The 26221-nt window shown below is 41.9% G+C and overlaps 1 protein-coding gene across 1 annotated transcript; it reads left to right on the top strand.

The window, feature by feature from the left end:
• The first annotated feature begins 17846 nt into the window (after positions 1-17846).
• LOC125465165 (ras-related protein Rab-39A-like) lies at positions 17847-23570 on the top strand. Its single transcript, XM_048558370.1, has 2 exons — positions 17847-18167; positions 22958-23570. The coding sequence occupies exons 1-2, from the start codon at positions 17899-17901 to the stop codon at positions 23277-23279; spliced, it is 591 nt and encodes a 196-aa protein (XP_048414327.1). The 5' UTR covers positions 17847-17898; the 3' UTR covers positions 23280-23570.
• The last annotated feature ends 2651 nt before the right edge of the window (positions 23571-26221 follow it).

The following is a 26221-nucleotide window of genomic DNA, read 5'->3' as shown; positions in this document are numbered from 1 at the left end:
CAAGCTGGAAAAAATAGATGAAAGGTAGCCTAGAGCTCGAGTATGTAGAATGTTTTCAGCTTGATTTCTTAGAGCAGCACATTCTAGAGCTGACCAGAGAGCAGTCTATACTTAGATCTAATGTTGTGAAATGAGAGACGATTAATTACTTTGTTGCAAAGATGTCCTGAGATAGTCACACCCACAGTATGTTTGAAATGCATAAATCAGTTTGAGGAAGAATTGATTCAAGACTACTCTACATCATCATTGCCCTTAATTTTTTTTAATGAAAGCAGAGTTAGCTAAAGTGAACTGGCAAATTAGCAAAAGGGATAGATCAATAGAAATGCAGCAGCAGACATTTCTGGTGATATTTAAGAACATACAGGTTAGATGGATACAAAATTGGTTTGGTCATAGAAGACAGAGGATAGCCGTGAGAAGGAGCTTTACAGAGTGGAGACCTGTAACTAGTAATGTTCTACAGGAATCAGTCTTAGGTCTTCTGTATCTAACATATATAAATAATTTGGAGGAAAATGTGGGTGGTCTGATTAGCAAGTTTGCTGATGACACGAAGATTGGTGGAGTTGCTGATTGTGCCAATGATTGTGAAAGGATACAACAGGATATAAGATTGTTTCAGAGATCGTTGGAACTGCAGATACTGGAGAATCTGAGGTAACAAGGTGTAGAGCTGGATGAACACAGCAGGCCAAGCAGCAATCAGAGGAGCAGGAAGGCTGATGTTTTGGGCCTAGACCCTTCAGAAATGTCAGCCTTCCTGCGCCTCTGATGGTGCTTGGCCTGCTGTGTTCATCCAGCTCTACACCTTGTTATCTTTATCATAGTTTGGTGACTTGGGCACAGAAATGGCAGATGGAGTTTAATCCATACAAATGTGAGGTGATGCATTTTAGAGGATCAAATTTAGGTATGAATTATACTGTAGATGGCAGAACCCTTAACATACAAATGATTAACATACAGATGGATCTGGGCGTGCAGGTCCACAATTCCCTAAAAGTGACAACACAGGTGGCCAAAGTGATTAAGAAGGCATATGGCCTGCTTTCCTTCATCAGCCAGAGCGTGGAGTACAAGAGCTGGCAAACCATGTTGCAGCTATATAAAACCCTTGTCGGGCTATATTTGGAGTATTGTGTACAGTTTTGGTCGCCACATTACCGGAAGGATGTGAAAGCTTTGAACAGAGTGCAGAGAAGTTTCACCTGGATGTTGCCTGGTCTCGAGGGCATTGGCTATGAGGCATGGTGCTGAGTTCTACCAACTCCATACTGTGGTGTCTCTGTTTAAAAAGACTAGGATCGTTTTCATGGGTAAGACAGTGGCTGAGTGAAGACCTGATAGAGGTCTGTAAAATTATGAGAGGCAGAGTCAGAGGCTTTTTCCCAAGGTTGAAGTTTCAATTACAAGGGGGCACAGGTTCAAGGTGAGAGGGGGAAAGTTTAAAGGAGATGTGTGAGGGATATTTTTCATGCAGAGTGGTAGAAGGCTGGAATGCACTGCCAGGAGGGGTGGTGGAAACGGGCATGTTGGCAAAATTCGAGGGATCTGATGGTTATATAAATAGGAAGGGAATAGAGGGATATGGACCAAATGAAGGTAAAAGGTTTGTTTATTAGATTAGTTAGGACATGATGATTGACACAGGCTTGGAGGGCCAAAGGGCTTGTTCCTGCGCTGTACTTCTGTTTTGTTCTTCTATTCTTTTATATGTGCCAATGAGAGAGATTAATTCTGAGCAGAGGAGCAACCACAAGACATTAATTAATAGCAATTGCAGATCATATCAAACTTTTAAAAAAGTTATATAATTACACGAATGTATGTTAGGTCAGAAGTTCGGACAGAATTTAAATGGAAAAGAATGACTGAAAGATTAATAAGACAAGAAAAATTAGAATAGAAAAGAAAGGTAGCTGGAAATATAAAAACAAGTGGTAAGAGTTTCTGTTTTAAAGAGAAAAGAGTTAACTGAGTGAGCATTGGTCCCATAGAAAGTGAGTCTGCTGAATTAAGATTAGAAAATAAGGAGATTTCACGTGAATTGAACAGGTATATTTCATGAGGCTACAAGTAACATTTCAGAAGCAATTGAAAATCAGGAAATGGAAGGGATGGAGGAGCTGAAGAAATTTACAACCACCAGTGAGAAAATTGTTAGAGCAGCGAATTGACAAGTCCTTGGGTCCTGATGGACTTCATCTGGGCTCTTAAGTGAAGTGGCTAATGAGATAGTTGATGCGTGGATTGTAACTTTCTAAAACTCCCTTGATTTAGGGAAGGTTGCATTAAATTGGTAGATAGTATAACTGCTTTTTTCAACAAGGGGTTGGGGAGATAGAAATCATGAAACTTCAGGCCCGATCGTGTAATGTCTGCAATGGAAAATGTTTGAAGTTCTTAGTAAAGATGGTTTGGAAAAGATTAACCAGGATGTTGCCTGGAATTTGAAGTATAAAATTAGACTGAAAAGACTGGGAGAACGCAGCATGCAGCTGGAGGAACACAGCAGGCCAGGCAGCATCAGAGGAGCAGGAAAGTTGATATTTCGGGCTGGGATCCTTCCTCAGAAATGGGTCATTTCTGAAGAAGGTCCTGACTGAATTTATCAACTTGTCTGCTCCTCTCCTGCTGCCTGGCCTGCTGTGTTCCTCCAACTCCTCACTGTGGTATGCCATATTCCAGCATTGGTAGTTCTTACTACAGCGTAGGAAGTTGAGGGGTGGCCTTTTTGATGTTTACCAAATCATGAGGGGCACAGATAAGGTGAATGATAAGGGTCTTTTCTCTCGAGTGGGGGAGTTCAAAATTAGGGAGCATGTTTTTGAGGCGAGAGGAGAAAGATTTGAAAAAGTCATGGCCAACTATTTTACACAGAGTGCTTTGTGTATAGAATAAACTGCCAGACAAACTGATGGATGCGGGTTTGGTTGCAACATTTAAAAGACATTTGGATAAGTTCATGAACAGGAAAGGTTTCAAGGGATTTGGGCTGAGCACAAACAGGTCAGACGAGGTTAGTTTGGGAACATGGTTGCTGTGGATTGGTCGGACTGAAGGGTCTGTTTCTGTGCTGTATGACTATGACTATGTCTCTGTTTTAGCAGGGTGCTTAGAGAAGTCCATGACAATAAGACATTGCACCCTTCCACACCAACCTCAAGTTCACCTGGGCCATCTCCAACACATTCCCTCACCTTCCTGGACCTCTCTGTCTCCATCTCAGGCAACCAGCTAGAAACTGATGTCCACTTCAAGCCCACCAACTCCCACAGCTACCTAGAATACACCTCCTCCCACCCACCCCCCTTCAAAAATTCCATCCCCTATTCCAAATTCCTTCGCCTCCGCCACATCTGCTCCCAGGATGAGGCATTCCACTCCCGCACATCCCAGATGCCCGTGTTCTTCAAGGACCGCAACTTCCCCCCTGCAGTGGTCGAGAACGCCCTTGACCGTGTCTCCCACATTTCCCGCACCTCATCCCTCACACCCCACCTCCGCAATAACCGCCCTAAGAGAATCCCCCTCGTCCTCACATACCACCCCACCAACCTCTGGATACAACGCATTATTCTCCGACACTTCCGCCATCTACAATCCGACCCCACCACCCAAAACATTTTTCCATCCCCACCCTTGCCTGCCGTCTGGAGAGACCACTCTCTCCGCAACTCCCTTGTCCGCTCCACACTCCCCTCCAACCCCACCACTCCCGGCACCTTCCCCTGCAACCGCAGGAAGTGCTACACTTGCCCCCACACCTCCCCCCTCGCCCCCATCCCAGGCCCCAAGATGACTTTCCATATTAAGCAGATGTTCACCTGCACATCTGCCAATGTGGTATACTGTATCCAGTGTACCCGGTGTGGCTTCCTCTACATTGGGGAAACCAAGCGGAGGCTTGGGACTGCTTTGCAGAACACCTCCTCTCGGTTCACAATAAACAACTGCACCTCCCAGTCGCGAACAATTTTAACTCCCCCTCCCATTCCTTAGACGATATGTCCATCATGGGCCTCCTGCAGTGCCACAATGATGCCACCCAAAGGTGGCAGGAACAGCAACTCATATTCTGCTTGGGAACCCTGCAGCCCAATGGTATCAATGTGGATTTCACCAGCTTCAAAATCCCCCCTTCCCCCACCGCATCCCTAAACCAGCCCAGTTCGTCTCCATCCCCCAATGCATCACAAAACCAGCCCAGCTCGTCCCCGCCTCCCTAACCTGTTCTTCCTCTCACCTATCCCCTCCTCCCACCTCAAGCCGCACCTCCATTTCCTACATACCAACCTCATCCCGCCTACTTGACCTGTCTGTCCTCCCCAGACTGACCTATCCCCTCCCCACCTCCCCACCTATACTGCCCTCTCCACCTATATTCTCCTGTATCCATCTTCGGTCCACCTCCCCCTCTCTCCCTATTTATTCCAGAACCCTCTCCCCATCCCCCTCTCTGATGAAGGGTCTAGGCCCGAAACGTCAGCTTTTGTGCTCCTGAGACGCTGCTTGGCCTGCTGTGTTCATCCAGCCTCACATTTTATTATCTTGGATTCTCCAGCATCTGCAGTTCCCATTATCTCTGAAGACATTGCAAACCTGGTTTGGTGAAAGGGATATCATGTTGAAACAATTTATTAGACTTCTTTGAGAAAATACTATGTGAAAAGGAGAGCCAGTCGATGCATTGTACTTACATTTGCAGAAGGTTTTGATAAGGTGATACATTGAAGTGTTGTGGAAAGTAAAAGCTCCCGGTGGAGGGAATTGCAAACCTGCTACAGAAATCAAACGTGCCCTTGTACAAACTACCAGAGGGAATTATATGGTAGCACAGCAGTGAAGGCAGCTCCTCATGTCTCTGTACATAATATTTGATGTCATGGCTACCCCTTCACCGGTGCATGCTGCATTTTTGTCAACTCTGCAGCCTCACAGCGCCAGGGACGTGGGTTCGATTCCAGCCTCCACACTGTCTGTGTGGGGTTTGCACATTCTACCCGTATCTGCGTGGGTTTCCTCCGGGTTCTCCAGTTTCCTCCCACGGTTCAAAGATGTGCAGTCTAGGTGGATTGGCCATGCTAAATTGCCCGTAGCGTCCAGGGGTGTGTGGGTTATAGGGGGATGGGTCTGGGTGGGATGCTTCAAGGGCGGAGTGGACTTGTTGGGCCGAAGGGCCAGTTTCCACACTGTAGGGAATCTAATCTAAACAGCCCAGTTCAATCTTAAACTCACTGAAATTGCAGAGCAGACAAAATAATTGAGCAGTTGCAGGGCTCAAGATATCAGAGAAATCATTGGAGACTGGAATAAGTTCTCCACACAGCATAGATAGATGCCTATGAATAAATGCACGCACAGAGGAAAGCTTGGCATGTAATTGCGGTTGGAAGATGAGTTTGCAAAGTATGTCAATGGAAACTGCCAGAGGAAGTGGTGGATACAGGTACCGTTACGACATTTGGATAAGTTCATGAATAAGAAAAGCTTAGAGGGATATGGGCCAAGTGTAAGCAGGTGGAGCTAGTTTAGTTTGGGAATATGGTCAGTATTTTTCAAGGATCTCACCAAATGTTCACCCTGAAACAAGCCAAAAAAAAGGCATTGCAGATCTCAAAGCCAGTTCTTCATGGTGTGTCAGATTTCTGAAGAGGAGCAACATTGTTCTGTAACAGATGACTAAGATTTCATAGCGTCTCCCAAACAGAAATTAATTACCAGCTGATCAGAATTCAGCAGTTTATATCAAACATCAACAAAAGATATATCTAGCTTATCCTGTGTTAGGGATAAATGAGACGCCAGTGAATTCTGAAATGCCAGCTCGTCAAATGGTGATTAAAGATGGAGAGAAGCCGTGGCAGTAAAGACAGCTGGCCATGGAAAGGGTAGACTCGCAGTTGTGCTGTCGAGCCAGGACAAAGCTTAAGCCAGTGATGAAAACCTCCCAAAAGAGCAACTTTCAGAAGAATTAGCACCCACATTCATGCTAAATGTTATGTGAATGAAAGTGTCTTGAAAATGTGATGAAGAAAATTTGGAGCTTTTGACCCGGAAGGTTAGTTATTTAAAGAAAAGAAAATGATTTCTCACTGTGGCATGTTCAGATGAAAAATAATTTTGCTGAAGCTAGAGTGGATTGCTGTGATTCCTGAGGGCCTAACAAGCCTTGGTCAACCATTGGCTATATCTTTCAATAAACCTTTGAGGATAGCATGATAAAAGTGGACTGGCAGATGACTGGAGGAGGCAAGTGATTTATCAAGAGAGATGCCAAATGACTTCCAGCACGAACAATCTTGTCTGAGGGTATGGAGTGAAATCAGCATAAAAATTATAATTAAACCACTGAAGAAATGCTGAAGATGCAGTTCTATAAGTCCTGCCTATTAATCCCATCTCCAGAGCTTTCCAACAAATACCAATTCTGATTTTGTCAAGGTTCGCCATGTGCAGTTCTGTGACACAGCACTCTGTACTGTGTGAATATGAAGACAGACACCATCTGTTCCTGGAGAACTAAATCAAAATTCTGTCTGTTTGTTCAGAGCCTTGCTGCTGGTCTTCCAGTGCAAAGAGATGGCCTTGACTGAGTGTTACAGACTGACATGTTCCAAGGTATGAGACTAACTGCTGAGGGAGGCAATAAAGCTTGGGGCACCTCCTGTAAAGACACAATGGAAAAAGAAATTGCCTAAGCCCTTCCAGCCAAAGTGTACCAAGAGACTAGTAACTCAGAATTCTTTTAGTTCACTAGGCCAGCATTTATTGCCCATCCCTAATTGCCCAGTAGGCAGTAAAGCAGCAACCACATTACTTTCAGTCTGGAGTCACATTTAGTTAGGCCAGGTGAGGACAGTAGCTTCCATCCCTAAAAGATATTGGTGAACAAGATGGGTTTTTACAATAATTGACAATGGTTTCTTTTAACCCTTAATTCCAGATTATTTTTTTATTGAATTCAAATTCCACCACCTGCCATGATGGGTTTTGAACCTGGATCTCCCAGAACATTGGTGGTTCTCTGGATTAATAATCTGGTAATAATGCCACTAGGTTATTGCCTTCCAGTAATCCCTTGGTCTTTAAACTTGTCACCAAATGCAAATAATAAATGCCACATGCATTGCAACTGGATCAAAGTAACTCAGAGTGCAATGGATAAAAGTTGGACTTTCATACATTTTCTGTAATATCCAACTTTGAAATATTCTTAATGTACCTCTAGATATTTGATGAATAAAGTGTATATTTTGCAAAAACTCTGTGGTCTTCAGATTTGTTTTTCCCATATCTTTCTTGCCCAGAAGTATTCCCACTTGCTTTCAGTTTCTGAATCAAATCCTGTTACTCTGCCAATCAGTTTAGTTCAATCACATTTCTCCAGTGGCAAAGAAATAGGAGTTCACCCCTAATGATTTTCAATTATCAGTTTTTTTAAAGAAAATTCTACATTATTTCGAGACTGGATTTCTTACAAATTATTTTCCTCTAAAGTTGAAGCTGTCTCGACATTAAGACTGTGTTTGATCATCATGAATATAAGGAGTAATCATAACAGGAGATTTCTGACAATATCCCAAAAACTGAAGTGAGTCTCTGTTTATTCAATGTTGGGTTTGGCAATAATCTCATTTCATTATTGCAAGACACTTTGCTTTGTGGAAGGGAATATGAAAGGCTGTAGGGAGTGTTATCAGTGGAAAATAGTGAAAAATTATTTTCGTAAGCAGTCAATGGAGTTTTTAAAGAAAAAACAAAGGATTATCTAGAACAAACAAACAGCAAAGACGTTCACATTTCACTGGTTATTAGGGTAATTAAGGAACAAATAGTTAGCTTTGCATTAATTAACACATTGATGGTTTGAGATCAAATTAGGAATATGAATAATTTAATCAATATTCTGTACTGTCTGATGATTGAAATATTTATTGTAGATCATTAACTCAAGGAGGAGGATAAGATGTGGAGATGCCGGTGTTGGACTGGAGTGGACAAAGTCAGAAGTCACACAACACCAGGTTATAATCCAACAGGTTTATCTGAAATCACAAGCTTTCGAATTGCTATTCCTTATCTAGAATAAAAAGATAGGCAGGTGACTAGTGACCAGTAAACATTGTCAATTGTCTGGCCTACTGGTGAGTCCAGGCCCACATCAATTGGCTATCTCTTAACTGCCTCCGAAATCGCTTAGAAAGCCAAAGTTCAAAGCAAAATAAATAGTCCAACTGGTGACACCTACATCAAATGGGTGAATAAAAATGATTTTCGTTCATGTGTGTTATCAGTTCCCCACTTCCTGCTTTCCAGGAAGCAGGGCCTTTGCCACTCAATCACATGACTAGTATTTGTGTCCAATGACATTGAATGTAAAACATGGAAGTCACCACAGGTTCCTCTCTCATTAGGAGAGAAAGGTGATTACTTTAATCTGATGGTCACCAAGTCTCTGGTGACCTTTATCCAGCAGAGTGACCTTTGGAGTGATGTCATTTGGCACAGGGATTGAATTTTTGCTGTTGGTGTCACTCTACCTCACAAACCATCCACTGCACTACACCTTTACTTGATTCTCCATGTTTACTGCCAGGTGTATTTGCTGGAAAGTTCTGCGAGAGCAAACACTGACCTATTCCCCCCTCCTTAATGTATAGATATTGAGGAAATCTCATATCCCTCCTTCCCAGCTGAGATCAGCTACAGTGGGATTATCTCACCAAAGTTACAATCAAAAGCAGATCTGTTGAGGTCAGGCAATCAGTCAATAAACTTGCTGAGTTATTAGTGAACTTTTAACTTATCTTTTCCTCCTTTGATTTATACTTGACCTGTTTACCTCTCAACAATCCCTTTCCTCCATTAGTGTTGGCTTCACCTGGCTCTCATATAAATTTGGAACAGGAACTTGAAGCGGGTGGGGAAGGAAAACCCAACTGTCACGGTCACACTTCCACCAGAAAGTGTGAGATGGAAATCAGGAATGGGATTGGCAGCTTGAATAATGCTCCTCTCATAAAAACGAAGCCCTGTGGATGCTGGGAATCTGAAACAAACAGAGAAAGTGCCGGAGAAACTCAGCAGATCTGAGAGAAACAGACTTAATGTTTCAAGTCCAATATAGTTCCAGTTTGACCAAAGAGGGCACAAATAAGCTCTCACAAATATTAGGGAACAGAAAGGTCTAGTGAGAGGGTGGAATTGAAGGCAATCAGTATTCGTGAGAAAATGGTGCTGGGGAAATTGATGGAGCTGAAGTTTGTCAAATCGACAGGGCCTGATAATCTACATCCCAGAATATTACAAGGAGTGGCTTTGGGAATAGTGTTGCCTTGGTGGTCATCTTCCAAAACTCTATAGGCTCTGCAGCAGTTTCTACAAATTGGAGGGAGGCATATCATGGAATCTCTACAGTATGGAATCAGGCCATTCAGCCCTTCAAGTTCACACAAACCCTCTGAAGAGCATCCTACCCAGATACATCCCACTATGCTATCCCTGTAACCCTATATTTCCCATGGCTAACTGACCTAGTATGGACACTATGAGCAATTTAGCATGGCCAATCCGCCCAACCTGCACAGCTTTGGACAGTGACTGGAAACTGGAGCACCTGGAGAAAATCCATACAGACACACGGAGAACGTGCAAACTCCACACAGACAGTTGCCTGAGGGTGGAATCAAACCCAGGTCCCTGTGAGGCAGTAGTGCTAATCATTGAGCCACTGTGCCCTCCAGATATAACCCCATTGTTTAACAAGGGAGAAAAAGGAAAAAGCAGAAAGTTACAGAGCAGTTGGACCAAGATTATTAGTAGGGAAAAGGCTGGTACGGATTATAAAAGACATGATAATACAATCTCAAAGGCAGAGTTAAAGCTTGTGGAATAGGGACAATACATTGGCAAGTAATGAGAATTGGTTGACAGACAGGAAACTGAGAGTGGAATAAATGGGTCTTCTTCTGAGAGGCAGGCAGTGACTGTAGGGTGCCACAAGGATCAGTACTTAGGCCCTAGATTTTCATGAGATATGTCAATGATCTGGGTGAGGGAACCAGATACGACTCAAAGCGTAACAGGATTGTGAGTTGTAAGGAGGATACAAGAAGATCTCAAGGTTATTTAGATTGATGAGTGGGTAAACACATGGCAGATACAGTACAAAGCAGCTAAATGTGAAATTGTAAACTTTGGTGTAAAAAACAGAAAGGAAGAGTTGTATTTATAGTGCCGTGCTTTGGGAAGTGTAGATGTACAAAGGGATCTGGGTGACCTTGCACCTTGGGAGAATAGACAGATAAATGCAGCAAGCAATTATTTGATTTGATTTGGTTTATTATTGTCACATGTACTGAAATACAGTGAAAAGTATTGTTTTATGTGCAATCCAGACAAATCATAGCTTATATAAGTACATCAGGGTAGTAGAACAGAATGCAGAATATAATGTTACAACTACAGAGAAGGTGCAGAGAAAGATCGACTCTCATATATGACAGGTCCATTCATAAGTCTGATAACAGCAGGGAAGAAGCTGTTCTTAAATCTGTTGAAGAGAGATAATGGGAACTGCAGATGCTGGAGAATCCGAGATAACAAAGTGTGGAGCTGGATGAACACAGCAGTCCAAGCAGCATCTTAGGAGCACAAAAGCTGACGTTTTGGGCCTAGACCCTTCATCAGAAAATTGTTGGTACGTGTTTTCAAACTTTTGTATCTTCTGCCCGATGGAAGTTGTGGAAGAGAGTATAACTGGGGGTGGGAGAGGTCTTTGATTATGTTGGCTGCATTTGCAAGGCAGCTGGAAGTGTAGACAGGATCAGCAGAAGGAAAGCGAGTTTGTGTGATGGACAGGGCTACATTCACAATTCTCTGTAATTCCTTGTGGCCTTGGGCACAGCAGTTGTCAAACCAAGCTGAGATGCACCCAGAGAGGATGCTTTCTGTAGTGCATATATAGAAATTGGTAAGGTCATTGTGAACATGCCAAATTTTTTTAGCCTTCTGAGAAAGGCAATTATTTTGCAAGTTGTTCAGAAGCTAAGATGACTTACTGCAGTTATACAGGCCCTTTTTAAGACCGCACCTGATATATTACATGCAGTTTTTGTCTCCTTACCTACAAAGGAATATACTTGCCATTGAGGGAGTGTAACAGACAATCATCAGGCTGATACTGGGGATGACAGCACTGTCCTATGAGGAGAGATTGGGTCGACTGGGCTTGTATTCACCAGAGTTTGGGCAATCTCATTGAAAAGTATCAATTTCTAACTGATACTTGGAGGAGGAGCCTAGGACCAGGGACACAGTCTCAGGATACATGATTTAGGATTCAGGTGCATAAACATTCACCTAAAAGGGTATGAAACTGTGGAATTCTCTATCACAGAAGGCTGTGGAGGCCAGGTCATTGAATGTATTCAAGAAAGATATAACTTTTCAGATTTTAGAGGCATGAAGGTGTATGGGGGGGGGTAAAGCAGGAATGTGGTATTATATTGAATGACAGAGATACCGCAAAGTGCCCACTCCTGGTTTGTATATTTAGAAGTGTGATAATGACCACATTTTTTAATGTTAGTAATGAAGGAGCAGATTTTGGTCAGAGCCCTGGGGAGAACTCTCAATCTTTGAATCAAACTTTGAATAGCACCACAGGAACTTTTACATTCACCTGCGCAGGGAGATGGGACCTCTTTTTGACAACTCATCTTAATGACAGCACCTTCAACAGTGTAGTGCATCTGTAGTACAATGCTGAATCTTGGCTGTGGAGCTCTGGAATGGGATTTGAAGCAGGAAACTGCTGGCTCATGGATGAGAATGCTATCAAGAGAGCCTCAGCTACCGTGTTCACCAACACCAATTTGTTACTGTATGAGTTAGCTTTTCTCATTTCTGTTGTGGACTGGGATAGTAAAGCTTCATTAGGAGGACAAGCCAAGTAGAGCGGACAAGTGACAGATGATGATGGTTTCAATCCCATAGCTCTTGTGGGATTGGATGGCAGCATCAAAGTTTGGAGATTGCCTCTCCTCCGCTTAAATACCGACTGAAATCACTCTTATCTGCAGCTTATCCTGTTTACATTGCTCCAGGATTACAGAACACTGCTACAGATCTGTTTGGAAAATTACTTCCAAGCTATTAGCCTTAAGTTCGTTAACAAAAACATAAAACATCAAACGCAAGCTAGATCATTGGACTCAAAACGTTAACTCTTGTTTTTCTCTCTCCACAGATGCTGCCAGATCTGTTGACTTTCTCTACCAATCTCTGTGTTTGTTAGAGATTCTCAGCATCCACCGTTTTATGTTTTACTTTAATCTTGGTTGATTGTCTGCAAACCTCCATATCGTGGGAGGGGAAATAGCAATACAGAAATCAAAGAAAGTGAATTAAATTTGCTCAGAATGTCAGCAACATGTGCTTATTTACAAGAAAGAAATGAAGCAAAATGTGGCTGGCTGTGACTCAGCAATCTGACCTCCCCCAACAGAAGATACTAGGTTCAAATTCCACCTCAGAGGCTTAAGCACTAACATCAAGACTGACACTTCAGTGCAACAGGAGAGAGTGCCACACTGTCAAAGACAGCACTGTCTTTCAGAGATAATGGGAACTGCAGATGCTGGAGAATCCAAGATAATAAAATGTGAGGCTGGATGAACACAGCAGGCCAAGCAGCATCTCAGGAGCACAAAAGCTGATGTTTCGGGCCTAGACCCTTCATCAGAGAGGGGGATGGGGTGAGGGTTCTGGAATAAATAGGGAGAGAGGGGGAGGCAGACCGAAGGTGGAGGGAAAAGAAGATAGGTGGAGAGGAGAGTATAGGTGAGGAGGTAGGGAGGGGATTGGTCATTCCAGGGAAGACGGACAGGTCAAGGAGGTGGGATGAGGTTAGCAGGTAGGAGATGGAGGTGTGGCTTGGGGTGGGAGGAAGGGATGGGTGAAAGGGAGAACAGGTTAGGGAGGCAGAGACAGGTTGGACTGGTTTTGGGATGCAGTGGGGGAAGGGGAGATTTTGAAGCTGGTGAAGTCCACATTGATACCATTGGGCTGCAGTGCCACAATGATGCCACCCGAAGGTTGCAGGAACAGCAACTCATATTCCGCCTGGGAACCCTGCAGCCATATGGTATCAATGTGGACTTCACCTGCTTCAAAATCTCCCCTTCCCCCACTGCATCCCAAAACCAGCCCAGTTTGTCCCCTCCCCCCACTGCACCACACAGCCAGCCCAGCTCTTCCCCTCCACCCACTGCATCCCAAAACCAGTCCAACCTGTCTCTGCCTCCCTAACCTGTTCTTCCTCTCACCCATCCCTTCCTCCCACCCCAAGCCGCACCTCCATCTCCTACCTACTAACCTCATCCCACCTCCTTGGCCTGTCCGTCTTCCCTGGACTGACCTATCCCCTCCCTACCTCCCCACCTATACTCTCCTCTCCAGCTATCTTCTTTTCCCTCCATCTTCAGTCCACCTCCCCCTCTCTCCCTATCTATTCCAGAACCCTCACCCCATCCCCCTCTCTGATGAAGGGTCCAGGCCCGAAACATCAGCTTTTGTGCTCCTGAGATGCTGCTTGGCCTGCTGTGTTCATCCAGCCTCACATTTTACTGTCTTTCAGATGCAAGGTTAAACCCCGGCCTACATGCTTGGCTGGATGTAGAAGATCCCATTGCACTATTTTGAAGAAGAGCAGGAAAGTTATCTCCAGAGTCCTGGCCAATTTTTATCCCTCAATCAACACCACAAAAGCAGCAGATTTTCAGATCATTGCCGCAGTGTTTTTTGGTGTGTACACAAATTAGCTGTTGCATTTCCTGTGTCACAGCAGCAGCTACATTTCAAAAGTATGCGATTGGTTCTTTGAGATGTCTAGCTGTGAAACATGTTGAATAAATGCAAGTCTTTCTACAGGGTCAAAGCCAATGATAGGCTGTTAAATACTGGGATTGCAAAGGTGGAAGAAATGTCATTAACTTCCGATTGTTGTTGAACACAATATCATTCACATTGTAGTACTGGTGTGGTGGGTTGATTTTTGATCCTGTGTTGGATATTGTTTGGGATATTATAGCAGGGACTCATTCAACAGCAGTCGGAAATGGGACCTTTGCCTACATTAGCAGCTTTCTATTTACATAGCATATTTAATGTTATGATAGTGGCAAATACAGATTGATGAACTTTAATCTCCATCAACTGATTATCATACCTGAGACTGATACAGGGACTAAATTATTTTAAAAATAAAGCAACATCAATCTAAAATGGCTACAGTGGAATCACCTGACTAGAGATTGCAGCAAGCTTTGTGAGACCCATGTGGAAGAAACAAAACCATCTGCACTAAAATTGTCGTTATTATAAAAAGACATTGAAACAAGGCGACCGAGTCAATGTCAAGAAATTCACATCTCCCATTTAATTCACAGGTGTATGATAGTGTCACTTATAAGTAGATGGAAGACTCCCTGGCTGGACTCCAAAATGCGCACTGACATTTATTTCACATGATATAGGTGGACAAAGTCAGAAGTCACACAACAGCAGGTTAAAGTCCAACAGGTTTATTTAAAATCACAAGCTTTCGAAGCGCTGCTCCTTTGTCAGGTGAGGTAACAAGAACCTGAATTGTGGGAAAATGTGAAGTTGCTCACTTGGAAAGGGAGAACAGAAAGAAACATGTATTATTTAAATGAGGAAAACCATAGAATGCCGCAACACAAGGGGACTTGTACGAGCACAAAATGCAGAAAGCTGGCATATATGTGCAGCAGGTAGCCGGGAAGACTATTGGAATGTTGGCTTTTATTTCAAGGGGGTTGGAGTATAACTGTGAGAAAGTCTTACTGCAACCATACAAGGTGCTGGTGAGACCACATCTGGAGCACTGTGACCAGTTTTGTTCCCCTTATTTAAGAAAAGATATCATTCATTGGAGGTAGTTCAGAGAAGGCTCACTCGGATGATCCCTAGTATAGAGGGATTATTTTATTCGCAGAAGTTAAACAGGTTAAGACTCAACTCATTGGGATTTAGAAGAATGCGAGATGATCTCATTGAAACATATGGGATTCTCAAGGGGCTTAACAGGATAAATGCTGACAGCATTTCTCTCATGGGGCGTTAGAACCAGAGGGTACAGTCTCAGAATAAATTGACACCAATTTAAGATGAAGAAAAGGAGGAATTTCTTCTCCAAAAGGGTTGTGACTCTTAGAAATTCCTCGCCACAGAGACCTATGAAGGCAGAGTCCTTCTGTATATTTAAGGCTGAGATAGACCATTAAGGAAATTAAGGATTACAGTGAAAGGGCCGGAAAATGGATGTCAGGAATATTGGTCAGCCATTGAATGGCAGAGCAGGTTCAAGGATCTGAATGGCCAACTCCTGTTCCTGTTTCTTCTCATCTTATTGTTTAGCTGTCTCTTTCTCTGCCTATACTTTCATTGCCTTGGAAAACAGAGTTTCCTTAAAGGCAATGGAAAGAACTATGGATTTCTAAATCAGGAACAAAAACAGACGTTGCTGGAAAAGCTCAGCAGATCTGGCAGTATCTGTGAAGAGAAAATCAGAGTTAACATTTCGGGTCCGGTGACCCTTCCTCAGATCTCTGTTCTAAAGAAGTGTCACTGGACCTGAAACATTAACTCTGATTTCTCTTCACAGACGCTGCCAGATCCACTGAGCTTATCCAGCATTTTCTATTTTTATTTCTGATTTACAGCATCGGCAGTTCTTTCAGTTTTGATGAAAAGGGAAGAGGTGATTTCCTTCTTCTGAGTTGGTTGGAACAATGTTGATCAATATTCCAAGGTGCCGAATGGAAACATTATTAGACAGAATGATAGGTTGGAGACCAAAGGATTAATAAGCCTACAAGCACTTTGGTTAAAGTGAATTAATCAACCATTTAAGAGGAAGTGATAGTGCAGTGGTAATGCCTCTGGACTAGTAATCCTGTTATGGCACATAATGAAACATAGATTGAAAGACTGGATTCAAAAATCTAGCGTAATTGTAGCCACTATCAATTGTAATTTTAAAAAAACCGTTCTGCTTCTCTAACATTCCTCAAGGAAGAACATTTGCCATCCTTATTCTCAGCACTGTGGCTGTCTCTTTACTATCCTCTGGCCATTTAGGGATGGCCAATAAATGTAGCATTATTCATAACCCATCCATTTATTTTTAGAAAGACCAATATCAAACCTTTTGGATTAACATGATGCGTGACCACATCAGACTGGCCACTGGATGTAACATTTTAGACAAAACAACTTAAGAACTATTTTTACATAAGGTCACATTCATTTCAGTTCTTAAAATGCTATTTTTGATGAAAAAGGAACATCTTTCTAAAAGTTCAACCATTTGTTCTTTCTTGATGTGATTGACATGACCTGGACTGAGTGGATCTGTAACCTGCTTAGAACATAGTCAATGATAACAGTACTCCCTGAATCAGAGAATCAAACCTCTGCCCAGTGTGCTGAGCTCCAATGTGTGTCCACACTCTAGTGAAGTACTGAAGGAGTGCTGTAATATCAGAGGTGCTGCCTTTCAGGGAGCAAAGTGACAGTCTTTCTGTTCTCTCAGGTGGAGACGAAGCGTCTCAAGAAACAGTTCAGAGAGAAACTTGATGTATATCTTCTTTTTCCCTCTCTGCATTCTGGTTTTTTTAGACCCCACCCTGTGTTGAGAGCCTCTCCTTTGGCAAAGTGTTGTTTATCTTTGACTACCTTAACTATTCACAATGATTTTGCTTTTTCCAGTTGTATTTCTTTTCATCACCTCATGTGAGCCTGTTCCCTGTTTTTCCATTTAAAAAGCCCTGACACTCTTATGGTTTCTGTCCTCCCTCCTTCCCCATTGTTCATTTTGTTCATTTGGAATTGCTCCCAGTTCCAGAAGGTAAAGCTGTCAGCTGAGCTGCTATTGGTATTGGTAACACTTTCGATCTTTGTTGCAGATTTTCAACTTGTGTTGACATGCTAATTTGACTTTCAGCATTGGGTTCTACAATTCTTGTATTTCCATGATTTCAGAAAATCTGTATTCAAATAAAACATCCAAATAAAAAGCAAATTTTTAATGAAAGCTGGAAATCTATTGTGGACCTCACTCTTTGTGCACCTTCTCTTCAGCTGTAGCATTCTATTCCTTGTTCTGTTCTGTTACCCACTGCACTTAGTATGGTATGATCTGCTGACTAAACACAAAACCAAACTTTTCGTTGTAACAAGGATAAATCAAATAAAGTCAAAATTCAAAAATCTGAAAGAAACCTTTGTACAGGTTCCCTCCAACGACAAAAGCTGAAGTCAATAGTCATGATTTCTTTTCTTTTCTGTGATTTAGGACAATCTCCGAGCTGAATTTGGGAAGAACAACACAGATTTGATTTAACAAGGTGTAGAGCTGGATGAACACAGCAGGCCAAGCAGCATCAGGGGAGCAGGAAAGCCTGCTGTGTTCATCCAGCTCTACACCTTGCTATCTCAGATTTTCCAGCATCTGCAGTTCCTACTATCTCTGAAACAGATTTGATTTTTGAGTTTACCATCCATGTCAAACCCTGTGTTATTACAAACAATCTAGTTCTACTAATGGCTACCAAATTTCACAATGTATTCATTTTGTAGCCAATCACCTTCACAGTTTCAGTGTGTTTTAGACAGCCCCTTCTGTGCAATGATTGGGGCTAAGACATGACTGCTGCAAATCATTGGCTAATTACATCAGCAAACCAACTGTTAAATTTATAAAGGAAGGGTGTAGTGGGGGGAGGGAAGTGATTCAGTGAAAAGAATTCATTCTGGTGACTGTTTTTATTGAGTTCAGCATTTCTACAGCCTTATTTAATAGTCATGGGTCAGAGTTGGTCAGTTCAACCTGGGCTGTCAAATAGAGTAAGGCGAAAGAGTCTCAAAAAGTGCTTTTGGCAATTTCGTGTTATTTTGGTGGGCGATTCCACGGTGGGCAAAACATCTATTGTGCTCCGTTTAACTGAAGGAACATTTAGAGAAGATCTCCAGAAAACCATTGGTGTGGATTATTACATTTATGTTCTGGAAACCAAACCAACAGTCAGAGTGAAACTACAAGTGTGGGATACAGCAGGAGAAAAGGAACACAGGTTTGCACAGGTTTTATCTTTAATATTTTGTGGAGATGATGTTTTTATCCCCCAGTCTTATTTACCATATTAGTTAAAACATTGAATGGTAGAAACTTCATAGAACATAGAGCATCGAGCATTACAGTTGGTTAAACCAGTTATATTGCACTCAAACTAATGTTCCTGCTCGTGTAGCTGAAATCTACGTGGCAAGCGAAATGTGGAGGATGCCTTTGATTAATGTCAAGTTTGGAAATCAGATCTAATGATGTGTGACCTGCAAATAAATAATGCTTCTCTATTGGCAGAATGCTGGACCTGTCCCAAAGTCCATTTTCAATGTTGTTTATTTTACATCACCAGTTTTGGTCTTTCCCTTCAACAATCACTTCCTAACTGCCAATCGAAAAGATGTCAAATATCTAGATGCCATACTTACTAAAATTTCTAGTATGCAACACTATTGAGCCTGATCTTAACTCTTTTTATCAGTTGGATAAAGGTTAAAACTTCACCCTATTTTCTTGTGAGAAATTGAATTTTATGAAACTGAGTTCTGCAAACTAACGCAAGCTGTTCAAGGTTTTTGCTTGGATAAATTTCTTCCAATTATGAGACAAACTCAAGTATTTAACCGTAGCAACACTATTAATGAGCTTTGCATTCCACAGTAAAATCTTTCGAGAGCTGTGAAAGCAGACTGATCGAGATAACATCTTCTGACTAAAGAGACTTACTGGCATCTGTTTGTTGTTCTGGGTGTGGGACTTCCCTTGGGTTCAACAGAGGGTCACGAGGGGCAATGAGAGAGGAGGAAGGCCGGGGTGTCATGGGTAGGATGAGCATTGTTTATATTTGTCTCTGAAGAGAGAGACAGTTTGAGATTTGTCCGTACAAACTCTGTGGTTTTCAAGATGTTCTTTCTGAAGGACACCCTAAAAATCCTGGAATTCCCTGACTTTGATGTTAATCTGGGGAGATGATAGTGCAGTGTATGTCTTTGCACCTGTAAGCAATAGGCCCAGGCAACTTCACTTGGAACATGGGTTTAAATCCCACCAGGGCTGTTGGTCGAATTTGAATTCAATTAATAAATCTAGAATATAACAAGTAACAAGTTGGTCTCAAGTGGTGGCCATGAAACTATTATCAATTACTGTAAAAATCCATCTGGTTCACTAATGTTGTTTAGGGACGGAAATCTGCCATCCTTACCTGGTCTGGCCTACATGTTACTCCAGACCCACAGTCATGTGTAGGACTCTATAGCCATGGTCTAGTAAGTCACTCAGTTAAAAAGCTAGCCTTGTCAGTGATACCCACATCCCATCAAATACTTTAAAAAAACATGAACATAACAGTATACTCCAATGTGATATTATTTGGTGAATAACCAATGCATGAGTCATCTAAGAGCCTGACAATGACAAAGTGAAATTAAGCAACCTCAAAGGGTCCATGGGATTTTCTGCTTGTTTTTAAGTTCCCGTATAGTCTCAACCCTCTCCATCTCTGTTACCTGCTCCAACACCTGAGATCTCTGAGCTCAAATGTTAGCTATGCCACTATTGGTATCAGTGCCTTCAGCTGCCTAGATCCGAGAGTCTGGAATTCTCTCTCTACACCTTTCCACTTCTCGACCTCACTTTCCTGTTTAAGATTCTTCTTAAAATCTATCTACTTGGCCAATGCTTTGGCCATTGGCTTTAATATTATTATATATGGTTTGCTGTCAAGTTTGTTTGTAATAACACTACAATGATGCACTTTGGGAACTTTTAGTGGATTTAAAGTGCTACACAAATACAACATGTCGTGATTGTTGGTATAGTTTGTTTTTGTTCTTCTCTCTTTCAGATGTGTGTGAAACTGAGGGAACATGTAAGAGTCAGATTAATAATCGAAAGCATGAGACTGAGTGCAATTAAATGTAGTAATTTTATTTATCATATATCAATTTCTATTTTACATATATGTAGTTCATAAGTCATGTTTGAGAATATAATTTAAGTTTTGTACACAAACGTACTAATTGGAAGCAGGATCAGGTTGTTCAGCCTCTTGAACCTGCTCTGCCATTCAATACAATCCTGGCTGATCTGATTGTGGATTCAACGCTACTTTCCTGTCAAACCCATAACCTTTGACACTTTTGTTACTTAAGAATCTATCCAATGCTACGTATAAATATGCTCAAAGACCGCGTCTTCATTGCATTCTGGGGGAGAATTAGGAAATGAATTTTTAATTTAGCAAAAGGCAGCATCTAGTTTAGAAACTGGTAATAATCCTGAAATAAGTTTATTACACGGAAAAAAGATTGGGGCCGGACTGAATTTAAAAAGTAACATGGTGAAAGGTCGGCCCATAGAACAGCTGATGGGCTATTTCACTAAGGAGCTGGAAACATGACATCTGCCATTATTTATGTGGTTTCCAAATTAATTAAAGGGAAGTTATTTTGTAGTTCTAGCTGAGAAAGTCCATGTGTGTCATGTTGCCAGGAACCTGGGTGGACAATGCTGAGATTCCTTGTTTTGAGTTATCACTGTGAATTTAGTTTGCACGTGCAGTACAGCATCAAATAGTGAGATTTTAAGATGTCAATGCATTTTTCATTTACCTTTCAGAATGCTGTTGACTCCTCAGCAGCAGACATCCCCCTCGTCCCCACCCACCCACCTCCCCCAACTCCAGTGCTCCCAAACTCTTCGATGAAGGGTTTAGTTTAGAGCTTTGACAACCCACCCCAGCATGTTGTCTACAGAAATAAATGGAATTATCCCAAGGTTCTCTCAATAGGGACCCCAATCTCTGGAAGCAGTCCCTGTGTGCTTTGCATCCAAAGCCTACCCAACCCATGAAAAGGTCACACGCAGAAATGGTGCGAGGTAGGGAAGGCAGAGGAAAATTTGCTATTTCATTGACAGAAAGGAAAGTTCAGTGTTTCATGACCTGATTCACACCTCCACTCTGTGCTCGTTCCAAAACCAGTATGTGATGGACAGGTACAGAATTCAGGCTGCACAAACTTAGATACAGGCTTGATTTTTTTTTTGCATTGCTGCTTCTATTTACTAAGCCTTGCTCAAAATGAGATGTTCATCCTGGGCTATCAATGGCACCTACAATCTGCTGAGTGCCCTGAGCTGTAACCATGCATGTTTCTGTGCAATCTGCCCATACGTCCCTGGCAATTATTAAATTGTAAACCCAGAAATGCATGTTGCAAGTCCAGCACGTCTGATTTGCCTATATGCGTGTTGTGCTGAAGTGATTGGAGACTGGCAAAACCTAAGTAGGTTTTGATCTTAAATGCCTTCTCCAGATGGTGAGCATTATGACAATTGAGCAAATTTCCTATTATTTTGTAAGCAGAATTATTTGCAAAACATTATCCATTTTCCCTTATCTCCCCATTCTGAGAGGTTGAGTACACTGGGCCTGTGCTCATTGCAATTTAGAAGAATGAGAGGCAACCTAATTGAAATATTTTGGTGCAGGCTTGGAGGGCTGATGGGCCTGTTCCTGTGCTGTAATTTTCTTTGTTCTTTGATATACAAGACTCTTAGGGGACTTGACAGGGTAGATGTGAAAAGTTGTTGATGCCTGTGGTAGAAATCTCATTTAAGATTTTGAGGCATTTCTTCTCTCTCTGAGGAGTGTGAATCTATAGAATTCTTCACTGCAAAGGTCTGTTGAGGTTGGATTGTTAAGTATAGTCGAGGCTGAAATAGACATTTTTTTAAACATTTAAGGAAATCGAGGGTAATGGGGATGTGATAATGCTGTGGCTTTAAAAGGTTATTTTATCCTTTTTTGTTTTGAAGGGAGATTGTAAATAAGAGGTGTTGAGCAATCTACCAAAGTCACTAGAGTAAACCGCTTGTGAGGCCTTGGGGTTTTTTAAAAGTTTGAACAATGGAGATAGCCTGGATGGATGTGGCCAGCTCTCTCAGACCAAGCTTTCTTTTTGTTTCTAGTTTTTAAGCTTAGCTTTAAACAGTTGCTGTTGCAAACGTGAAGAACTAGAAGCTATCTCTTCCCTTGGTTACAGCTAGAAGCTAAGGTTTCTCTCTGCTGTTGGGCAACCTGTGGGACAAAACTATTTTTTGGATTTTTACCAAGGTGTGTGTATGTATGGATATTTTTACATTGGAACAGTTAATTAGTAACTGTTGCTGTAGCTATTATTTTGTCATGTTTTCCAGTAGAGTACAGTTATTCTAGATTCCTCTTTCTTTGGTTGTATTTTAATTAGTGTTTAAATAAATTGTTTTGCTTATTATTGAACAGTTTGGCCAGTCAAATTGCATCAACACTTGAACACAATGCTTCACATTTGCCTTCAAAATAAGATAAAGTGAGGGTGTAAGATATCATCTTAAAATATTTTGAGGGGATTGGTCACCTCCGTAACAGGTGGTTGGGGGGGGGGGGGGTGGGGGGAGGCAGAAAAATGGAGTTGAGGATGATCACATTGGTCATAATGTCATTGAATAGCAGCGTGGACAAGATGGGCTGAATTGCCTATGTTATGGTGCTGTTGCAACATATCAAACGTAAAATATTTACAACTGGATCGCTGACTAGATGTTTGCCTGAAAGATGTTCTTAAAGTCCAAGAAATGGTGGAATAGATTTTCCAGTTTCAGCGTGTATTGGATTTTTTGGGATGGTTGAAGAGGGGCGCACATTTGGAAGACTACCCATTCTGTTTTAATTTATTACATTCATGGTCTATTAGCCAGGAAAATCCACTTAGAGTGACATGGCTTGATGTTATGCTATTTTTGATTCTCTTTCAGAACCATCACATATTCAAACCTCCAAATGATACTTGGTGGACTGTTGGTGTTTGATTTAACAAATCGCCAGTCTCTTGACTACCTTACAAACTGGCTGCATGAAAGTGGTACTGTGCTTGACCAGTGCAAGTGTATCTTCATCCTTGTTGGACACAAGAGTGATCTATCAGCTGAGAGGCAAATCTCTCAAGAGGAGGCTGAACAGATAGCAGCACATTTGGGAATGAGATACATCGAGACATCTGCCAAAGATGATACTAACATACAGGAGGTTTTTCTCACTCTGGCATCATCAATCGCTGAAGCAGTGAAAACTGAGTGACAAGTGAAAGGAGGGAATCACTGTGGTCAATGACGATTTATTTTTAAACAAACTTTTTTTGCCAATGGACTTTTGAAAACAGTATGTCATTTTTGGTTGGTTGAACTTATACAGGAAGATGGGTGAGGAAAAATTGATTTTTAAATCTAAAGTTTTATATGCATTTAGTTGAAACACTAATGACAGACCAGATACTTCAAGCTGTGAAAATCTGTTGAGGTTACAAGTAATTGTAAATTGTACAAGTAATTATTAATTATAATTTAACTTATGAACTTGTAGATGGCAGCATTGTATTCATTCCATGCCTTTAAAAAAATTTAAATGGTGTATATAAAGGTGAAAGCTCTATGATGTTTAAGACATCTGAAAGCAATTGTTTGTTTTTAGTCATGTTTTATATTGCTTCTGAAAATGACTCAAAATAAAATAAACCATGTTAATTCTCCAGGTTCCATTTGAGAATGTGTTTTGGACAGTCTAACCAGAATTAATTTGCTCTTGTGACTAATTAATAAGTAATTACAAGAATGTTAATGATAGGTTTGGGCAGAATGCATAAACTTCAACCTTCAACAATAGAATAAGACAGCACAACCGTAACACTCTACCATCTTAGAAGGACAAGTGCAGCAAATACATGGGAATACTACTACCTGCAAGATCCCCCCTCCAAGGCACTCACCATCCTGACTTGGAAATAGATCACCATTCCTTCAGTGTCACTGGGTTAAAATCCTGGATCTCCCTCGCTAAAAGCACTGTGGGTGCACGCACTTGGGCAGCATGATGTTCATGATGGCAGTTCACCAGCACTTTCTCAAGAGCGGTTGGAGACGCGTAATAAACATTGACCTAACCAGTGATGCTCACATTCCATCACTGAACGAAAACATTGCAACACAGAGGGGGCCTATCTCGTCTATACCATCCCTTTTGAAAGAGCAATCTACCAGTCTCTCGCTCCCACGTCGTTCACATTACCCTACAGATGCTTCCTTTTTAAACATTTATCTGACTCCCTTTTGCATGTTTCTATTGAATCTATAGTCACTGCTGTGTTCTAGACGATCATATCACGAAAGTTCTCATTCAGCCTTATTCTTACTAATTTTCACTGACATTCCTCTGGTCGCTGACCTAATGAAAAGTGAAAACAATTTCTCCTTTATTTGCTGTCTAAGTCCTCAATTTTAAGTGGCTGTACTCAGTTGTCCAATTCACTGCTGAAAGGACATCAACCTGAAACATTAAATCTACCTGACTCCATAGGTGCTGTTTGAGCTACTGAATTTTTCTAGCAATTTCTACATTTATTTCAGATTCCTCTTATCCACAGTAGTTAGCTTTTCTTTAATTCTTCTCAGTCTGAAGAGGAACACTCCCCCATATTTCCAAGCTTCAGACTTCATTTGAAATCCCTCAACCCTGATGTTGCTCTGGTAGATCTCGTCTCCAACCTCAGACTGTAATATGCTTCCTAAAGTGTGATTCTTCAGCTTGGTACAGTATTCCAGCTGAGGCCAAACCACTCAATCCAAGCTTTCATCTTGGACTCACAGGCCTGACACGAGAATGCCAAATTTCAACAGTAACAACATGCATCACAAGAAGATAATGCGCATCACTGCTTTTTGTCATTTATATAAACTATTTGGATGTGAACATAGGAGGTGTAGTAGGCAGCGAAGGAGGTTACCTCAGTGTACCACAGGACCTTGACCAGATGGACCAATGGGCCAAGGTGTGGGAAATGGAGTTTAATTTAGATAAGTATGAGGTGCTACATTTTGGTAAGGCAAATCAGGGCAGGATGTATACACTTAATAGTAAGGTCCTGGGGAGTATTGCTGAACACAGTGACCTTGGAGTGCAGTTTCATAGTTCCTTAAAACTGGAGTCAGAAGTAAACAGGATAGTGAAGGCAGCGTTTGGTATGCTTGCCTTTATTGGTCCGTGCATTGAATATAGGAGTTCATAGAACTACAGTGTGGAAACAGGCCCTTCAGTCTAACAAGCCCACACCGATTCTCAGGGCTTGACTGGGAATTGAACCCAGGCCCTCTTGCACATCTGTGATCTACAATCCCCAAAGCAAGAATTATACACCTAGACCAATGAGCCATTGTGGGTCATGTTGTGGCTGTACAGGGCACTGGTTAGGCCACTTTTGGAATACTCTGTTCAGTTCTGGTCTCCCTGCCACGTGAAGGATGTTGTGAAACTTGGAAGGGTTCAGAAAAGATTTACAGGGATGATGCAATGGTTGAAGGGTTTGAGCTATAGCAGAGGCTAGATAGGCTGGGGTCATTTTCCCTGGAGCATCAGAGGCTTAGGAGTGACCTTTTAGAGGTTTATAAAATCATGAGCGGCATCGATAGGTTGAATAGCCACAAAGCCAGTCCCCATTAACAACTATTCACCCTCCCAGCCTGGTCGTTAGCAGCTCGTTTGTCTGTCCAATTGTTCTTTCTCTCTCTTTGGGCTCCATCCTATTGTTTACTCCCTACCACACCCACATCCCTATTTCCTGCATATAAACTGACGTTTTCCCAGCCACCATCAGTTCTGAGGAAGGGTCACTGGACCCAAAACGTTAACTCTGTTTTCTCCTCCACAGATGCTGCCAGACCTGCTGTGCTTTTCCAGCAACTTTGTTTTTGTTCCTGATTTACAGCATGCGCAGTTCTTTTGGTTCTTGTCTTGAATACCCAGTCTTTTCCCCATGGAAGAGGACTCCATAAGTAGTGGGCATAGGTTTGAGGAGAAAGATTTAAAAGGGACTTAACTTCTACACGCAGAGGGTGGTGCATGTATGGAATGGATTGTTACATGAATAGAAAGGGTTTAAAGGGATTTGGGCTAGCAAATGGGACTAGATTAATTTAGGATATCTGGTCAGCCTGGAGAAGCTGGACCGAAGGGTCTGGTTCTGTGCTATA

The sequence above is a fragment of the Stegostoma tigrinum genome, chromosome 24 (assembly GCF_030684315.1).
Source record: "Stegostoma tigrinum isolate sSteTig4 chromosome 24, sSteTig4.hap1, whole genome shotgun sequence".
Classification (NCBI taxonomy): Eukaryota; Metazoa; Chordata; class Chondrichthyes; order Orectolobiformes; family Stegostomatidae; genus Stegostoma; species Stegostoma tigrinum.
This window is presented reverse-complemented; position numbering and strand designations above follow the sequence as displayed.

Bases quoted from the DNA above. Each gene is read 5' to 3' on its own strand.
- LOC125465165 (XM_048558370.1), top strand. From the start codon at position 17,899: ATGGGTCAGAGTTGGTCAGTTCAACCTGGGCTGTCAAATAGAGTAAGG. The intron at 18,168-22,957 runs GTTTGCACAGGT...ATTCTCTTTCAG, and splicing joins GCAGGAGAAAAGGAACACAG to AACCATCACATATTCAAACC.